A 16580-nucleotide genomic window follows, 5' to 3' on the forward strand; every position below is an offset into this window, starting at 1 on the left:
CCCTCGTCTTTTGGGTCAGAACATCGTACTAATACTAATCCATAACAATAACATCCAATTTTCCTGTGATTTTAGAAAAATTGTAATGTGTCCCAAGTTTATTCTAAGAACCAATTTTGTTGCCTTATTGGATTATCAGATTTCTATATGTTTCTGTAACTTGATGACTTATTAGCATGTTATTTCTATTGATGCATGTTAATAATAATGCTTTCTGCAAAGACAACATTACTTTCCTTTGGGTAGTTAACACTTGTCTTTCAGAAGTTAGCACGGATCCCTGAGAGTGCGTGATATTTGCAGGGTTTCCTCTACACATTAGACAAACACTTCCATAACTTCCTTGGGCTTGTTCTCTATCTTTTAAGCCTACTTATATATGTCGTTGCTTTGTTTGCCATTCGTAAAATATGACCCTTTTTCAGTGTTTAGTTATCCAATGTACCAAAATGTATTTCTTGCTGTACTTTAAAGAATAAAAGGTATATCAAATCTGACTATCTTTAGCACTCCTGTTTTACCTTGCATTCTTCCCTCTTTGTTTGTCTTCCACAACATTACCCAAATGAGGGAAACATGGGCCATTGTTTAATATCGTTGATCTTTAGACAAGCCAAGCAGTCTAGATGACCTCTCACTTGTTTCCCCTCTCCTCCCTGCCCCCAAATCTTTGCCTGGGATCTGTATGGGCTTCAAAAAAATCTTCTGCCAGCAGCAATTGTACTGTTGCTTTACACCAGGCAAAAGTTCTTTAGCTTGGTGTTCATTTTTTCCTCCAACAATTAAATCTTTGAAAGTCCAGATTTTTATTTTGTCCCTATATTCTGGCTTTCTAATTCTAAGCCACCAATAAGCAAGTGTGGGAGTGTGTTTTCTTCGTGCAATCCTTTTAAGGAACACATTGAGTTGGCGTTACTTCAATCACTGTTTCATACTGCTCTCTTAGTCAGCATTGTTCACAGTTGATAACTGCATTTTAAAGTTTGCAAACATTCTAACAGGATGTACCCACCCCAAAAAAAAATTACACGGAGTATATTTATATGAAATGCAAACCAAGATGTTAAAACCAAGAAATCTGTAGCCTTCTCAATTGTTGGTACATTCATTCATGCTGGAAATTCAGGGAACATTTCTTGTCAGTCATCGATACTAACCAGTGGTAATAGTTGTGTATAGCTAGCTATACCAGTTTAGCACTTTTCCTGAGCGGACCATGACATTCATTTCCCATTATAAGATTTTTAGGTAGGTAGTTTTCTTTATAAGACCAGTTTTACTGTAGTTCATTTAAAATCAAGTTACATTGTTTTAATATTTAGAACACAATTGCATGAAAAAATGGAATTGGTAAATGCCGAATTTTATCATCATTGACTTGTAGAGATGTCTTTCTTTTTAGGTTGACTGTTCCCAGAACTTAATTAAAGAACAAGATTCTCAACTTATCAACAAGTTCCAGTCTATTGGAATACAAGTGGAAGACGAGTGGCGGTGAGTGAAATTAGTTCCGCCAACTGAATAATTTAACGTATTTAACAAATGTTACCATTTCTGCTCACTCCACCCCATTTGCTGATTAATCTACTGATCCCCGGGCGCTCTACTCGCACTGTAACTGCCTGGAAACATTCCATGTTGCTTTTCTTTTGAGCAAGCATTTTGCTTTCTGATTTTTTTTTCCCTTTTTAATTTCTGGTATTGTGAACTTGCTTTAGTAGCAATGTCCATTGTAACATGGTTATATTAGGATTGCAAGAAAAAGGTCCCATTGGTAAATATTCACCATCTTGTTCCATAACTCAGTAAATTGATAAATATTACATAGATATTTTCAAAAAGTTCAAGGTTATTGACATGTGGGCAGTGGGTTGCTGAAAGTGTGCTATGCCATGAAATGGGGATAAATTTCTACAGCAACAAACAGACTCTGAAAATTACAGGGTGCTTACCTGAGCCTTTCTTGCTCCCTTTTTAGTTTCAGCCAGTTTCCAAGTGGTATTGGCAAAAGCTCAAAAATATTGAGATGAAAAAATTGGGAGGGATAATATTAAATGGCCAGCAGGAGGTCTAACTTTTAAATTGCCAGTCTATTCCATCGTGGTTTTTTAAAACTTATTAGTTGACGGAAAATAAAACTTTTGACTGCATTTTTACACCATAATTCCTAGCAATCTCGAGGGCTCCAGCAGTGCTGAAATTCATCACATGACCTGTAGATCAGAAAGGTCTTAATTCAGTCACTTCTGCACTGAGTTATTTCATCTTCATCGGGATGATGGACCACTGCTGCAACCGATGTCAAGAAATCGGAAGGGTAATAATTGGACAGTGTTCCCATTGATCTCAGTTTAGTAAGCCTCATTGGAAGTATGCACCTGTTGGTGTTGTGTGCTCAAAATAAGCTTCAGCTTTGGCCTGTTGATTGAATACTCACTAACACTAGGTGATGTGGCTATTTTGGTGAGGAACCATAATGTGGATGCCACCTGTGGAACTGAATCTTGCCATGATATTCTAATTCCACATTTTGTTTCGCTTTCACATAGAAATAGGATATCATCATCTCACAGGTTGGAGAGGCGTGTGGAAGAATTTTTTTTTCAGGAACGGTTTTATATACCACATAATTTTTCTTATATATCCCTTGGGTTGATGTACACAGCTTTTACCAAAAAAAATCCCCACCAAGGCAAAAGTGTTTGATATAAAATCTTGGATTGTAGAGTGCATCTCCATGTGTTGCTGTCTGGCAAGGAACCAGCAGTGGCCACTTCTTGTGGCAACGTGCAGAGAATTCCTCTTGAAGCTACATGTTGCACAGCTACCTGACCCCATTAACTTTCAAAAAGCATTATTGTCTTGATCTGACAGCTTGGGACATTACATGCTTTCTTAGATTGAAGCTGGCTTGAAGATTAAGTTCTTTAGAGTAATTGCCAATTTCTGTGCTCCAATTTGTATGTGGAGGCTGAAGGAATATCTTCGATCGTTACTTTTGCTTTACCTATTAAACTTTGTCTCTATGCTAGCTCCTTTGCTCAAATAACGAAGTCTACAGTTCAAAATTAGCCTGATGTGCAGTGGAATGGGAGATCACATGATCAAATGAGAGTGTTAAGAGAGCAAATTACTGACCCGGTCAGGATATAGTCTCAACGTGGCTTCCCCCTCCCATGAGAAAATGGCAATAGCCTGTTTGTGTGTGAAAGTTGAACTTTTTTCTAAAAATAAGGGAGGTTTTACCTACCGTGCATGGCTATGTTCTCCAATGTTTCAAGGAGTGTTTATTGTCCTCATATTTTAAAGAAAAAGTGCGACAGGATCTGTGCATCATATCTATTGCAGTGATGTTAAACGAGTTAATATCTTTGCTGGACAGTGTTTCATGGAGGTTATACCCCTTCTTAATGCATTTGCTTGTAAATCAGCTTGCATTGCATTTTGCAGTTAGCTCACTTAAAATGAGTAGCTAAATAATTCTAAACATTGTCTCATTACTTAAAACAGCTTAAGCCGCTCCAGCAGCATGACATCAAAACAAGAAACTGACTCTGATACACAGGAATGTCGTAATTCTACTGCTGGATCCCAGGACAAAAGCAATCAGCTTTCAGATTCAACTCCGCATCACAATGCCTCAAACCCTGAACCTGGTGTACGGCAGCATGCAAAAGGCTCCCAGACGAAAAATAAAGCGTTTGCTTATGGAGATAACTTAGACCCAGCCCTAGATCCATCCTCTTTACCACCACCCGAGCCATGGTTAGAATCTACTAACAACCTTCCTGTTGAACCAGTACATGCTACTTCATGTCGTCGGGATGGTTATTGGTTCTTGAAACTGTTGCAAGCAGAAAAAGAAAGAATGGAAGGATGGTGTCATCAAATGGAGAAAGAAACCAAAGAAAATAATCTATCTGAAGAGGGTACGTGGATAGGGAAATAATACTGTCCCCCATCATTATTAGAATTCACTTCAAGTCCTTGGTTTGTTGTAAGATTAAATAAAAATGGATGTATAGTCTTGATATCAAATTCCATTGTATAGCTCAAGGTTTCTTTGTAAACTGTCTTCAAAGTTTACTTCTGATTTTTTAACGATGAATATATTTAAATAATAATTAAGTACCAGCAAGGGGGGAGAAGAGCTGGCTTGGAAATGATACTGGGCATGATTGAGGGAATGCAGTTCCTAACCCAGGTTGTTTTGTTCAAAGAGTACATAAAACCATGTCTTTAAAAAGATATCCAGTTAGTAATTCGATCTACGAAGGAGCACTTCAAAATTTAAGGTTTACAGCCTCCTTATTCTTGAATGCATGAGACCTAGATGCTTCCATTATCTTTTTTTAAACTGTCGTGCAGCACTGGACCTCTGTTGTGGGATTTTTCTCTGCCCCAAAGCAGACGGAGACGAGCATGTACTGGTTCCAAACGATCTCTATTCAAGCACGTGCAGGGAGAGGCCCTCTGTCTGAGCTGAGACGGGAGTCTAATTTTTACATTCGAGCAGTTGGCTTATATACAGTCTTGCATCTTGCTTCCTTCACATCTTCGGGATTTGGCCAATTAATTGTCCAAGTCACGTACACTTAATCACATCTCCACAAAACACATCTTGTTTATCTCATTTGCCCTGTTTCCACACCTGCCATTGTTCTACTCTTTAGCTCTTATCCAATTTCGTTCACTTAACCACATCGTAGCAAATCACATTGGCGGCCCATTGTTCAATGCATGGCCTTTTCGCCGCCTTTCACTCCCCCAATCATCGTGTAATATGCTTTTTCCAACTGTCTTTGTTCTGCCAGACTTTTTATAACATCAGCCAGCTAGTCAGTTAAGCCACTGATCTAACTTTTAACCCCTTCACCTCTGACTAGGGTTCTGGGAGATGAACATACGACTCGGGGCAAGCGAGGCCATGCCTATACATCTAACTTTGATAGCTCCATTAAATTGCTGGCCCATCTTCCTCAAACTATTTCTCATCTGGTGAGCCATCATGCCCAATAATATTTTATGGCAGAGTCGAACGTGAAGTAAAGAAATACCCCCACCCCCATGAAATGCCAGTATTGGGCATTAGTTGAGGATTGAGCTGTGATGCTCCCTGCAAGCCAAAAGTCTGATGACACTCCCTGACTGGGCTTGGACATGAAAAGTAGACACTTGGGTAAGGTACTGGAGGGCAAGCTGTGCCTGTGGAACTGCATCATCGAAGGGAATATGTGCTTTTAGGAGAGCAGAGGGAGTGGGTAAATATCTGCCGTGTGCTGTCGTCCTGGCTCTTGGACTTGTCGTTTGTGAATCAATAGAATGGATTTTCTGATCTGTGTATTTAAATGCTTGCAGTAAATAAATGGGTTACTGTGGCATTAAAATAACACAAATTGGAAAATCTGTGCAAACCTGTTTGACCCTTGCTCAACAGAGAATGCAGTTTGAAAGAGTTCTATGATTTTGCCTTCTCACCATGCAGAACTGAAAACTTCTTTTGGTCTTTTCATTTAGTGTAGCTTTGCTATCTTTTTCTGAAGATGTAAAATTATTACAAGCCCCCTTTTTATTGTTGGACCTATATTCCTTTAGGTGTTTGAATTGATTTTTTTCCCCAAATATTATAATACAATATTCATTTGTCTAAGTCTGATACTGACATGGTAACAAGAAAAAATGGGAGTTAGGCCTTCTAGTTCACATTTGTAGTATTTTGTAGATAAAATACACCAATTAACTTGTTTTCCTCATTGCATTCAGTGCAAAAGTATAATTTTAAAAATTAACATTAACAATATTGTGTACCTGCACTGTAAATTAAATGTGTTCCTCAGTTCTGAGATCCTGCTGCCAAAGGGCCAGAATTTGTATTTGAAAAGAAATCAGCAACATGAGTATACTTGCACAAGTGCATGTTAGATTTTATCTGCATTACAAAAACTTGGACATTCTTTATAATAGCTGGTACTAGATTGACAGTATTTTTTAAAATTTAGATATATTTGATTTTAACTACACACATGGCAAGAAAATAATTTGCCGATGGCACTGGTGTGGTACTAGTACTGTCTTTTCAGTGCTGATGTATTACGGTTTGTTTTCACCAATATTATACTATGCCATTAAGCATTCTTTGGTTCAGATTACTTATAATTGTGTTCATTTTCTCTAGAAGGAAGCTGGATCAGTATCACCTCTACTACCCTAGAAGTAGGTGATGTCTTCAGGGTCTAAGCATAGGGTGCAGAACTTCTAGCTGCAGGAATGAAGAGTATTTCTGGAACTACTCCATAGCTGTTCTCCTCCTTTAACACATTGCAGGAAGTGACAGGAAGATGTTTAGTATATTAATGTACATTTGAAAAGAGCATAACCGGAAGCTATGTAGAATAGAAGGTAGGTAGAACAGCAGAATTTGGTGACTGATCTTCAGATGTTGAAGAGGAAGAAGTAGAAAACTTCAAGGGAGGGAGTTAGGTTTTGCTACAGCAATGTACCTCACTGAAATTAATGTTAATTCCTAGGATTTGTTCATCTTTGTTGTTTTCTTGCCTGATCTTTCTGTAGATTTTTCATTTCATCTCTCTTATTCATTGTCCAAGATTTAATTATTTCACTGATTCTGAATATAGTTAGCCCTGCACGTGGAAAATGTTAACTTTTTTTCTTTAGTCCTAGGAAAGATCCGGAGTGCAATAGGAAGTGCACAGCTTTTGATGTCTCAGAAATTACAGCAGTTCCATGGTCTCTGCGAGCAAAATCTGGTATATACATCTTACTTATCATGAATAAGTTAATGGTAATAATTGGCATGCTTTCTAATTGCAAAGCATAGGATAGAATGCTAAATTACTTGTCATTTACAATACCTAATTCAGTGTGTAATAGCAATAACGACAAGTGCCAAACTTCAATGGTTTATAAATATTCTTTATAGGCTTTCCCAATGGATCAGTGGGTAAATTTCACACCTAGCGTGGTGCTGAGCCATACCGTGCAGGAAGATTTTTGCTGCATTAACTAATCTCAGCAGAGGGGTGGGGAGGGAAGGGAATTTCTGCTTCACTATCCCCAGGCTGGGAAGGAGGGAAAATCGGCAAAGATTCCCATTGCTAATCGTCATTCAGTGAAACCTGCTGCAAAGTAAACACGTAGTTTATGGGTGAGGACAGAATTGGGGTCTTGGCCATGATGTCACCATAGAAGAATAGTCCATTATTGATTTTTTTATTTTTTTTATTCGTTTATGGGATCTGAGCGTCGCTGGCAAGACCAGCATTTATTGCCCATCCCTGTTGCCCTTGAGAAGGTGGTGGTGAGCCACCGCTGCAGTCCGTGTGGTGAAGGTACTCCCACAGTGCTGTTAGGTAGGGAGTTCCAGGATTTTGACCCAGCGACGATGAAGGATTGGCGATATACTTCTAAGTCAGGATGGTGTGTGACTTGGAGGGAGACGTGGAGGGGGTGGTGTTCCCATGCGCCTGCTGCCCTTGTCCTTCTAGGTGGAAGAGGTCGCGGGTTTGGGAGGTGCTGCCGAAGAAGCCTTGGCGAGTTGCTGCAGTGCAACTTGTAGATGGTACACACTGCAGACACGGTACACCGGTGGTGGAGGGAGTGAATGTTTAAGGTGGTGGATGGGGTGCCAGTCTGGGCTCATGCATGATAAATGGCCACTTGGATGAGGTAGCAAAATTTGGCAAGCTCTTCTGGAAGCATTCTGAAGCTAACCACCACCTTCAGGACAGCAGGGAGACAATCTGTGTGGGGGAGTGCAGAAATATTTGTAGCATTAAAATCAGGGCAATTTTTTAAATAGTATATTTCATTTAAATTGACAGCCTCTACTGACCATGCATAAATCAAATAATCCAATTAGCATCTTCCAACTACATGAATTTCCTTTCCATATGCAAGGACCAACTAGTTGGCTTCTGCCAATTTGCACTATATATTCCCAGATTATTTTTGTTTGGGTTAATGGATTATTAGAAACATTCTCTACACATTTTGTGAGGAACCGCCCCCCCCCCCCCCCCCCCACCAAGTTCTCCCTGTTCATCACACTGAAAATCAAATTGGAGTGATTCGAACAGGAAGTTGCGGGAAAGTCACCTTCGAATTTGGGGGGCACCAACAAGGACTTTGCAGAGGAATGGGAGGTTGGCGTTGAGGCGATAGTTGGCCAGGTCAGAGAGGTAGAGAGTGGATTTTTTGAGGGGGCAGTACCTGAAGAGAGGCAACCACTTACAATGTCAGCTTGCATGGGTGCCAAGAAGGAATTTGGGTAGTCAGCAGTTTAGTGGGAATGGGTCTCGTGGATAAGATGAGCTTGGAGAGGGCACGAGGGGAGTTGGGAGAGAAACGTGAAAGGCACGGGTTCAGTGCTCAGACTGGGTAGCTGAACAATCTACAGTATGCGTGCAGACATAATTGGTGCAAAGCATAAGCACCCGAGGACCTGATTTTCAGCACCATATTCAACAAAGAATTGTCGAGGTTATTTCAGTTACTGCAACATCAGTGTGTTTGGAAAATACATTTAAGTCATACAATGTGCTTCAACAAACCAAAATGATTGATTATAGAAATGGCTATAATTTGACATGCATTATACGCCAAGCAAAACAGACTTTAACACAGGAATTGGCTACATTTAAAACTCTTACTATTTTTAGGTGTATCCAAATTTAATTTTAATGAAACTCAGTTTATGTTCTTGCCCACCATAGTGTATGCATCAAAAAAAAATTAAATTAATAGAATTGAAAAAAACTTGAACTGCTGTTACATCCAATGAAGTGGTAGTGAATTAGAAACATAGAAGATAGGAGCAGGAGTAGGCCCTTCGAGCCTGCTCTGCCATTCAACGAGATCATGGCTGATCATCCAAACCCTAGCACCCGGTCCCTACACCGACAACCATCCCACCCAAGCCCTATCCCCGTAACCCCACGTATTTAATCCCCCCTAACACTAAGGGCCGATTTTTATCATGGCCAATCAACCTAACCCGCACATCTTTGGACTGTGGGAGGAAACCGGAGCACCCGGAGGAAACCCACGCAAACACAGGGAGAATGTCTGTGTGGAGTTTGCACAGTCACCCGAGGCCGGATTTGAACCCGGGTCCCTGGCGCTGTGATAATTATGGGTTCTCAGTTAACTACCATTTTTAGTCCTTGACTTGCTTGAGTTTTAGTGATGTTCCAAGTAAAAACTGACTTGTGCTGATGATCTCCAAATTTAAACAGGAGTTCACTTTTTTCCTGATTTCTCTTTTGGTTTTTGATGCTAAAAATAGAACCTGAAAACCTCCCAAAAACCTGTGTTTAAAAAAAAATCAGTAATAAAAACTTTTATGAATAAGACTTTAATGGTCCTTGTCTAAATCATATTGAGCCTCTGCACCTCCTCCTCTGCTGCCATGTCATATTCTTGCTAGTCCCATGAGTGATCTTTTTCCTGAGTACCATATCTGTATTTGGTGTATTTGCTTAAATTGCTTCTAACTTAATTAGGTTTGAGTCTGACTTTGCAGTTTTTCAAAACCCTGCTTTGAACTTTCCATCCACAACAAGAAGCCCTTTCTTTGCAGCTAATGCCTTTTTCTGAAAATATTGTCTGTCAAGTTCCAAGGAAGGTTTGGGGAGGAGGCTCCATCAGTTCAAAGAGCTGATGTTTGCTGAACAGTTGCCTTTTGTAATTGAAATAGGTTTTCCCTGTTCTCTCCACCACTGCATGACAAGGGGGCAGGGTAAGAAACACAAGCTGCATTGAGAAAGACTTGTATTTTGCTTAATACAGCAACTAAAGTGCTATTTCTTGGAAATCAAGTCTGCACTAGCATCTGTTCCTCACCCTCCCCAAACATAACTGCGAAAGGGGGAGTGTGAAGTCAGTGGAAAGGAAAGTCGGGCAAGATGTGCAACGGGCAGCTGATCTGATACTGCCAGTTATTCCCACGGACCTTGAATAGAAAGTGGACCACCTCAACATGGAATCTGAATCTGACATTGGGCGTTCAGTTTGAGCACGTAATAATATGAAATTACAGATATGGAAAACTGCTGTGGTGACGATTCGAATTCATTGTCTACTTGTTCTGCCATCAAGAGCAGCTCTTGCGTGGTGCTTGAATTCCATGTGTCCCAAGAAAATCCAGCCCTTTTTTTCTCTTCCTGTTCTGCACAAATGTATCGTGAAATTAAGATAATATATTTAATGCTTAGTAAGTAGAACAAGTATTAAAGGGAGAATATCCTTGGGTCAAAGACAGAATCTATTTGGTTGGAGTTAAGAAACAATAAAGGAGCTATTACTCTACTGGGTGTATTTTATAGGGCACTAAATAGTGGGAAGGAGATGAAGGAGCAGATTTGCAAAGAAATTACTGATGGGTGCAAGAACTATAGAGTAGTGATAATGACCGTCACAGACTCAAGTCGAATGGCCTCCTTCTGTGCTGTAATATTTTACGATTCTGTGACATGCTCAGTGTTCGTGTGAGGCAGGCTTACTATTCCTAATTCAGAAAAAAACGCTTGTATCCAATGGATCTTAACCTTTGTGTACAGACTTTCTGAGCAAAAGGATTGCTGAGACTGTTGAACTGTACTTCACATTGCTGCAATGAATAATCTCTCTACATTCACATCTTCCTTTCCTCTGTAAAATGCCTGTTCTACAATAACAGCAGCCATTCTGTTACTGAGATTCAAGTATATTAGGTGACCCCTACAGGGCACTTGTAGTACTTCACAGTTTCACTCAACATTACTTCGGCCAAACATGCATGCTGCTGCCTTAATACCTAAATGGCTAGAGATCTCATCTTCCAAAGTATCCCTATATGGGAACGTTATTCATGGCATGTGGAGAATGAATGAATGAAGGAAGGTAGATTATTCTTTTTAGATGCATTAATTCCTCATTGTTTCATTTGAGGTTCTTTGTATGTTTGCTTTTCTAATCTCTTCCCTTCAGAACTTTTGTCAAGTGCAAGGTCTTTTCTGTTATTCTTGGGTATTGCACGTTCAAACTACAGTGTTTTCTAATCACAAATACATTGAATTAATTTTGAAAATGGTGATGCAATCCTGTTTTGCCTTCATTTTACAGGTGGTTTTAGTCAGAAAACTGGACTGTGGAGGATTGCTATGTAGTGTGTGGAAAGGTGGATTGAGAACAGATATTTTGTTTTTAACTTTACCTGTGGGATTGATTAGGTTGTCCATGATATGTCAAAGGTCACTTGATTTGAAGAGAGAAATGGTATTCCAAAAGGTTTTGAGTTGAATTAAGTATTGTATGTGCAGATAGATAAAACCAACAGACACAGCTGCATGAGGGCTCCGTGGACAAATTGCATAGCTAGTCTGATCCTGCGTCATGGAGATCAGGGCGGGTCCTCTGTTTGATTCTTGGCTTTCTTGAGTCGTGATAGTAAGGTTGCTACATTTGGCCTCAAATATTAAAAATGCAATGGTCTTTGCCTCAACCACTCCGTGACACAGCATTCCATGTTCCAACAAATCTGTGTGAAGAAATTTCTCTTAACCTCTCCCCACTCTCTGGTAGTTTTAAATTGATGACCATTCATCACAGGCTACAGAGGGGTAAGTCAGCTTGGATTACTCCTCCGAGTGCTGTACAGTTCCCTCTACTGCTAAATGTATAAGTATGAATGTATGGTGAGGACAGGACTTGGCTCAAGTACAAAACCACTTGCAATCAAAATGCCAGATGTCCGCACTGAGGCTCGCACATGGAAAAAGGCCCATTGGGGTAAGATATTAAAATTGCTCTTGGCACTGTACTCCATCATTAGTCAGGAAAGGAGGAGAGTGAAATCAATCGAAAGGGGTGAGGAGCAACAATTTAATAGCATATCTCTCTTCATAATTCAGATGAGAACAGATTTTTTGTTTTTAACTTTAACCTGTGGGATTGATTAGGTTGTCCACGATGTGTCAAAGATCACTTGATTTGATTGATTAGGTTGCTGTTTATACTTTTGCAGAACCAAAACACAAACCCACGACCTACCGCGCAAGATTTAGCTGGCTTCTGGGACATGCTGCAGCTTTCCATTGAAGACATTAGCTTGAAGTTTGATGAACTTTATCATCTTAAGACTAATGACTGGCAACTAGTTGAAATGCCAGAAAAGAAGGCAAGTTATATTTTATCTAATAATTTGGGGAGTGAGAATGAATTAATAGTTATATGCCTTTGAAGACTGCCGTAGTATTTCTGTGCCAATCTGACGATTACTCTTGCATGGAGAAATGCTCCATGGCAACATATAAATATACAGGCGATTCTTCTATTTTATAGTAGATGTTTCAGAAACTATTCGAAAGAAATGCAAATTAATATGTACACTTGAGTTTAACTTGGTCTGTACAACCCTCTAATTTCAAGGGGGAGGGGTGACTGAAACTTGTATGGTGGTTTGGCTCAGTTTGCAGTATAAATGACCTGACATTACTGTTGTAGCATAAATATTCCTCCCAAGTCATGAAAAGATAGAACTTTCATATGGCAGTGATGAGCATTCAGCAAAAAATACCCACCCATTAACTAGCAGAACACCATACTGTGACACCACAGAAGAATTGTCATTTTAGGTTGCATTGAGGTTCAGTTCATGTGCAGCTGATATATGGGCTTAGTCAACTAATGACTAAAAAGAGAGCAATGTCCTTTTCATTACTGGATGCCAGGCCTAAGCTGCCAATCATTTAAATAACTCTGTCTGGCTGGACACATTGTATACTGGCTTAATCATTTACATCTAAAGTTCTTAAACCTCAGCATTTAATTTTGCTTTCTATATTTTAATCTGTTTGTTGCATTGTGAAATTGAAAACCTATTCAATAGTTTAGGTTTATTGGAAACATGATTTTTCATCCTGTCTGCACAGAAGTCTCTCATACTAGGTATATGGTTAGCAGAGATGTGGTATAATACCCACTGGATAAATTTAAGTCAAACTGATCAAAATGTCTCAATTAATCCCATACACCTAGTTTTTAACTATTCAACAAAGTTTCATGTTCTTTTGAAATAAAAATGATACTATACTAAAAACAGAAACTGCTGGAAACACTCAGCAGGTCAGGCAACATCTGTGGTAGGGTTAACATTTCAGGTCAATGACTGTCAGAACCACAAAAGGTCATCAACCTGAAATGTTTCCAGCATTTTCTGTTTTTATTTCCGTACCTGGCACTTGAAATGCTTCAAGGCACAAACATTACGGTTACAGTGGAAATGCAGTCTAAATCCAGGTAGGACCTGATCTTGCTCCAGAGCAAAATGGAATGAGACTCCTAGAAGAGGACATGTCGCACTGTACTCGGGTCAGGGCCCAACTCTGGATAAGTTGATCATCTGTGCAAAGCTGGAACCATTTTGCATCAACGTTAAACTTGAACAGTCAATGAAGTGAAACCAGTTTTTCTCATGCACAACTGTTCTGGAAGTTCTGAAAACTCCGTTCCTTTGATTGGATGTCTTCCACACTTGCAGGGGAAGCTCTGTAGATGAGTGGTAGCAGAGCGGTTTCACTACCTAGTCTTACCTGGTGGTGGCATTGTTTGTTTTCTGTCATTGGTGGTGCTCCCATCTATCTATACCTGAGATGGGGGAGGGAGAGCATTTGGAAACTGCCAACTTTTGGTTGTGCTTGTCGCTGCAGCTTTCCTCGGTATTACAGAATTGCTGCTGATTTCAGTGCTTCTGTTAGCAGCCGAGTCTAATACAATTGGGGCAAATAATACAAAAACAAATCCTGCGAAACCTTTTGGCACATGACTCTAATACGGCAAACTGTCATCTTGATTTGGAGAACAGCATCCATTCTAATATTTGCTTATTTTTTTTAACCCCCTCAAGGAAGAGAAAAAGCTGCCCCCTCCAGTGCCAAAGAAACCAGCAAAGGCTAAGACTCCTTTAAATCGTGAGAAACTGACCGATTCAGCAGACAAGCAACGCCAGGAAGCTCGCAAGCGATTAATGGCAGCTAAGCGAGCTGCATCTGTACGGCAGAACTCCGCAACAGAGAGTGCAGATAGTATTGAGATATATGTCCCTGAGGCACAGACCCGGCTGTGAATTGGAGTAGATCTTTTGTATACATTTTGGGCCAACTTTAAAACTTCAGTCTGTGCTATTCTACAAACAACGTTAAGCATCAAATAATAGAATGCAATGTTTATTAGTATATATGGCATTGCTATTCAACATCAGACTATTAAAACCCTTTCTTTCTAAATGTTAAATCTGATGTCTCATCAGTGTGTACATTGATTGCCATGCTTCTCTATCATTTGCATGGCTTTGTCTTATCCATCACAGTCCACTTTTCTGTACAGTAAACAAATTGCTTTGTGTATCATTCACGCCTCAATAGAAAAATTGTGTGTTTTCTCTAGCATATACAAGAAAAGGACTGGCTTATTTTGGAAAAAGAACATCAACAATTCTTCATTAATTTAACTGATGAAAATTTGAAGGAAGATGAAGTTTCTTTGAATAACGAAACCTGAGCTCAATTTTATTGGGTTGTTACTACTTTTTGTTCTGAGAAATGTATTCATGTAGTTCATCTGCAGAAACTATAGCTTTTCAGAATATGCTTCCATTGGCTCTGTAAATTGAGTGCTGCTGTAAAATGATGTAAAACCCCTCTACCATTCAGTAGAGCAAAGCAATAGAGCATTTAAATGTTCTCACATTTTTTCAAATGTACAGATGTGACACAAAAAAACTCTTCAGAATCGTTGAATCAATTTATGAAACAAGCACATACAAAAAAAAAGGTTTTCTCAAAACCGATCTGGTATTAGAACCTTTTAGGATGTGTTCTTGGATTTTGCAGCCAAAATTTTATGGTATTTGTCTCATTTGTTATGGTTACTTCCTGAATCTAGTAGTAGCTTAAAGTGGTTGTTTATATGTAGATAACTAGTTAAGATTTTAAGCATACAGATGAAGATAAATTATGGAGAGAACCATTAAGTGTTTTGATTGACTGACTTAAGAATCCTGTTAGGTGCAAGTGTCCTGTTCAAAAAAGTTGGTGAACATTCATAAAAACGTGAAATAAGCACTACCTAATAGCTTTTGTCCAAATATACTTTTTATCGTGTAGTATTGTCCATTATTCCATCTCCATGTTGCACAGTGCCGTGTTTAGAAGATTGCCAAATGTTTGTTGACCATGTTCTCATTCTTTTTCTTTTAATAACAGCTTTTAGCAGAAAAATTATTAACTTTTTGAACATTCAAGATGCCATAACTTAAACATTAAATCAATGAACAAAGATTTTAATTTCAAAAATTCACACTATCTGGAATCTTGTTTGGTAAATCTGTATTGGTTATTTTGAATGGTTTCTCATGCTTTTCTCATCTAAGGAATTGATTATCTACACTTGTGCCCAAGCTTGAATGCATTTAGGGCAAGATCATGATTGAGTAGAGATGGATGAGATTTGTTACTCATCACTGAACTATCATTGTTAGTGGACTGTTTTTTTTAAAAAACAATATTTTCCATAAAGAGATGTCTGGAGGCAAAGTTGCCTTCTAGCTTGAGTTTCTTTGTGATAGTCTTTTTTTTATAGGAGTGATGGTACTTTTGGATTAAAATATGCATGCATAGAATGCCATAATTTCACAAAGATAATGCTCATTATAATTTTCTATGTATTTAAAAAAAAAAAAAAAAAAATCACCACAATGCTGCTTCCAGCTCTGTGACTCCTGCCTGAAATGTCTGCATACCGTCTATAAACAGGCTCTTGTCTCTAACATCAAGACAGCTGTTGCACCAATTCTGAACCACATTCCTCAGCTCTGTTCTCAGAAGACTTAGCTAATTGCCAAAACCTTATGCGTATATACCCAACTATTATAAAGTTGTGATAATACAGGAGAAACTGAACAGCTGATATTTTGCTGTAATTGACGAATACCAAAGGAGTGGTTCATAATCATTTTTAGAACAGTAATTTACTGTTACCAAGGCCCTTCACATTCCAAGAATACATGGGGCTGTCACTGAAAATGATTAAATATAAATCATTCCTATTTTTACTTGACTATCAAGATAGTATTTTTGTTGGTCTGCTTTAATTGTATTTAACAGAAGTATGTGTTACTGAAACTTTGTAGTAATCTTAACTAAGAGATCCGAGTGATCTTGTAAATGATGCATTGCCATATAATTTGGAAAAAAAAGCAACTTTGGCAACTACAACCTAGAATGAACTTTTCGTAAAGGCTTTGTCAATTGAGATTGTGTGGGCACTGGGTGGTGATGTTGGTTATGACACCTTTTTACCTTTTGGTGTTTACTTCTGCCCAGAATGGTGGGATGAAAGTCCAGTCTATCGAACCACTGTCGAGGGTTCTAAGGAAAATATTTGGGTGGTCTCATTGGTATGAAAATTAACCTTAAATTTACACCTCCTTAATTGTTGCCTTTAATGTGCCCCTAAGGTGAAAGAATGGGTGAGGAGGAAATTCTGTAAAACAATATATAACTTACTACTGGCCACCAGGAAGT

At 39.0% G+C, this 16580-nt stretch overlaps 1 protein-coding gene across 10 annotated transcripts in view; it reads left to right on the top strand.

Annotated features, from left to right (window-relative positions):
• dlgap4b (discs, large (Drosophila) homolog-associated protein 4b) overlaps positions 1-15607 on the top strand; it is a 733594-nt gene extending 717987 nt beyond the window's left edge. For 6 of the 10 annotated variants that reach the window (XM_086005577.1, XM_086005576.1, XM_086005579.1 and 3 more), the window contains 5 exons: positions 1403-1494; positions 3511-3929; positions 6676-6767; positions 12023-12179; positions 13908-15607. In XM_086005577.1, coding sequence (XP_085861703.1) covers positions 1403-1494; positions 3511-3929; positions 6676-6767; positions 12023-12179; positions 13908-14122 — 975 coding nt within the window. In that variant the 3' untranslated portion in view covers positions 14123-15607. Of the gene's footprint in view, positions 1-1402; positions 1495-2218; positions 2355-3510; positions 3930-6175; positions 6214-6675; positions 6768-12022; positions 12180-13907 lie in introns of those variants that run through there. The other 4 variants (XM_086005583.1, XM_086005584.1, XM_086005586.1 and 1 more) reach the window with 4 other exon arrangements.
• Positions 15608-16580: the final 973 nt, after the last annotated feature.

The sequence above is a fragment of the Somniosus microcephalus genome, chromosome 13 (genome assembly GCF_052327205.1).
Source record: "Somniosus microcephalus isolate GS21.2 chromosome 13, FLI_Smic_1.0, whole genome shotgun sequence".
Classification (NCBI taxonomy): Eukaryota; Metazoa; Chordata; class Chondrichthyes; order Squaliformes; family Somniosidae; genus Somniosus; species Somniosus microcephalus.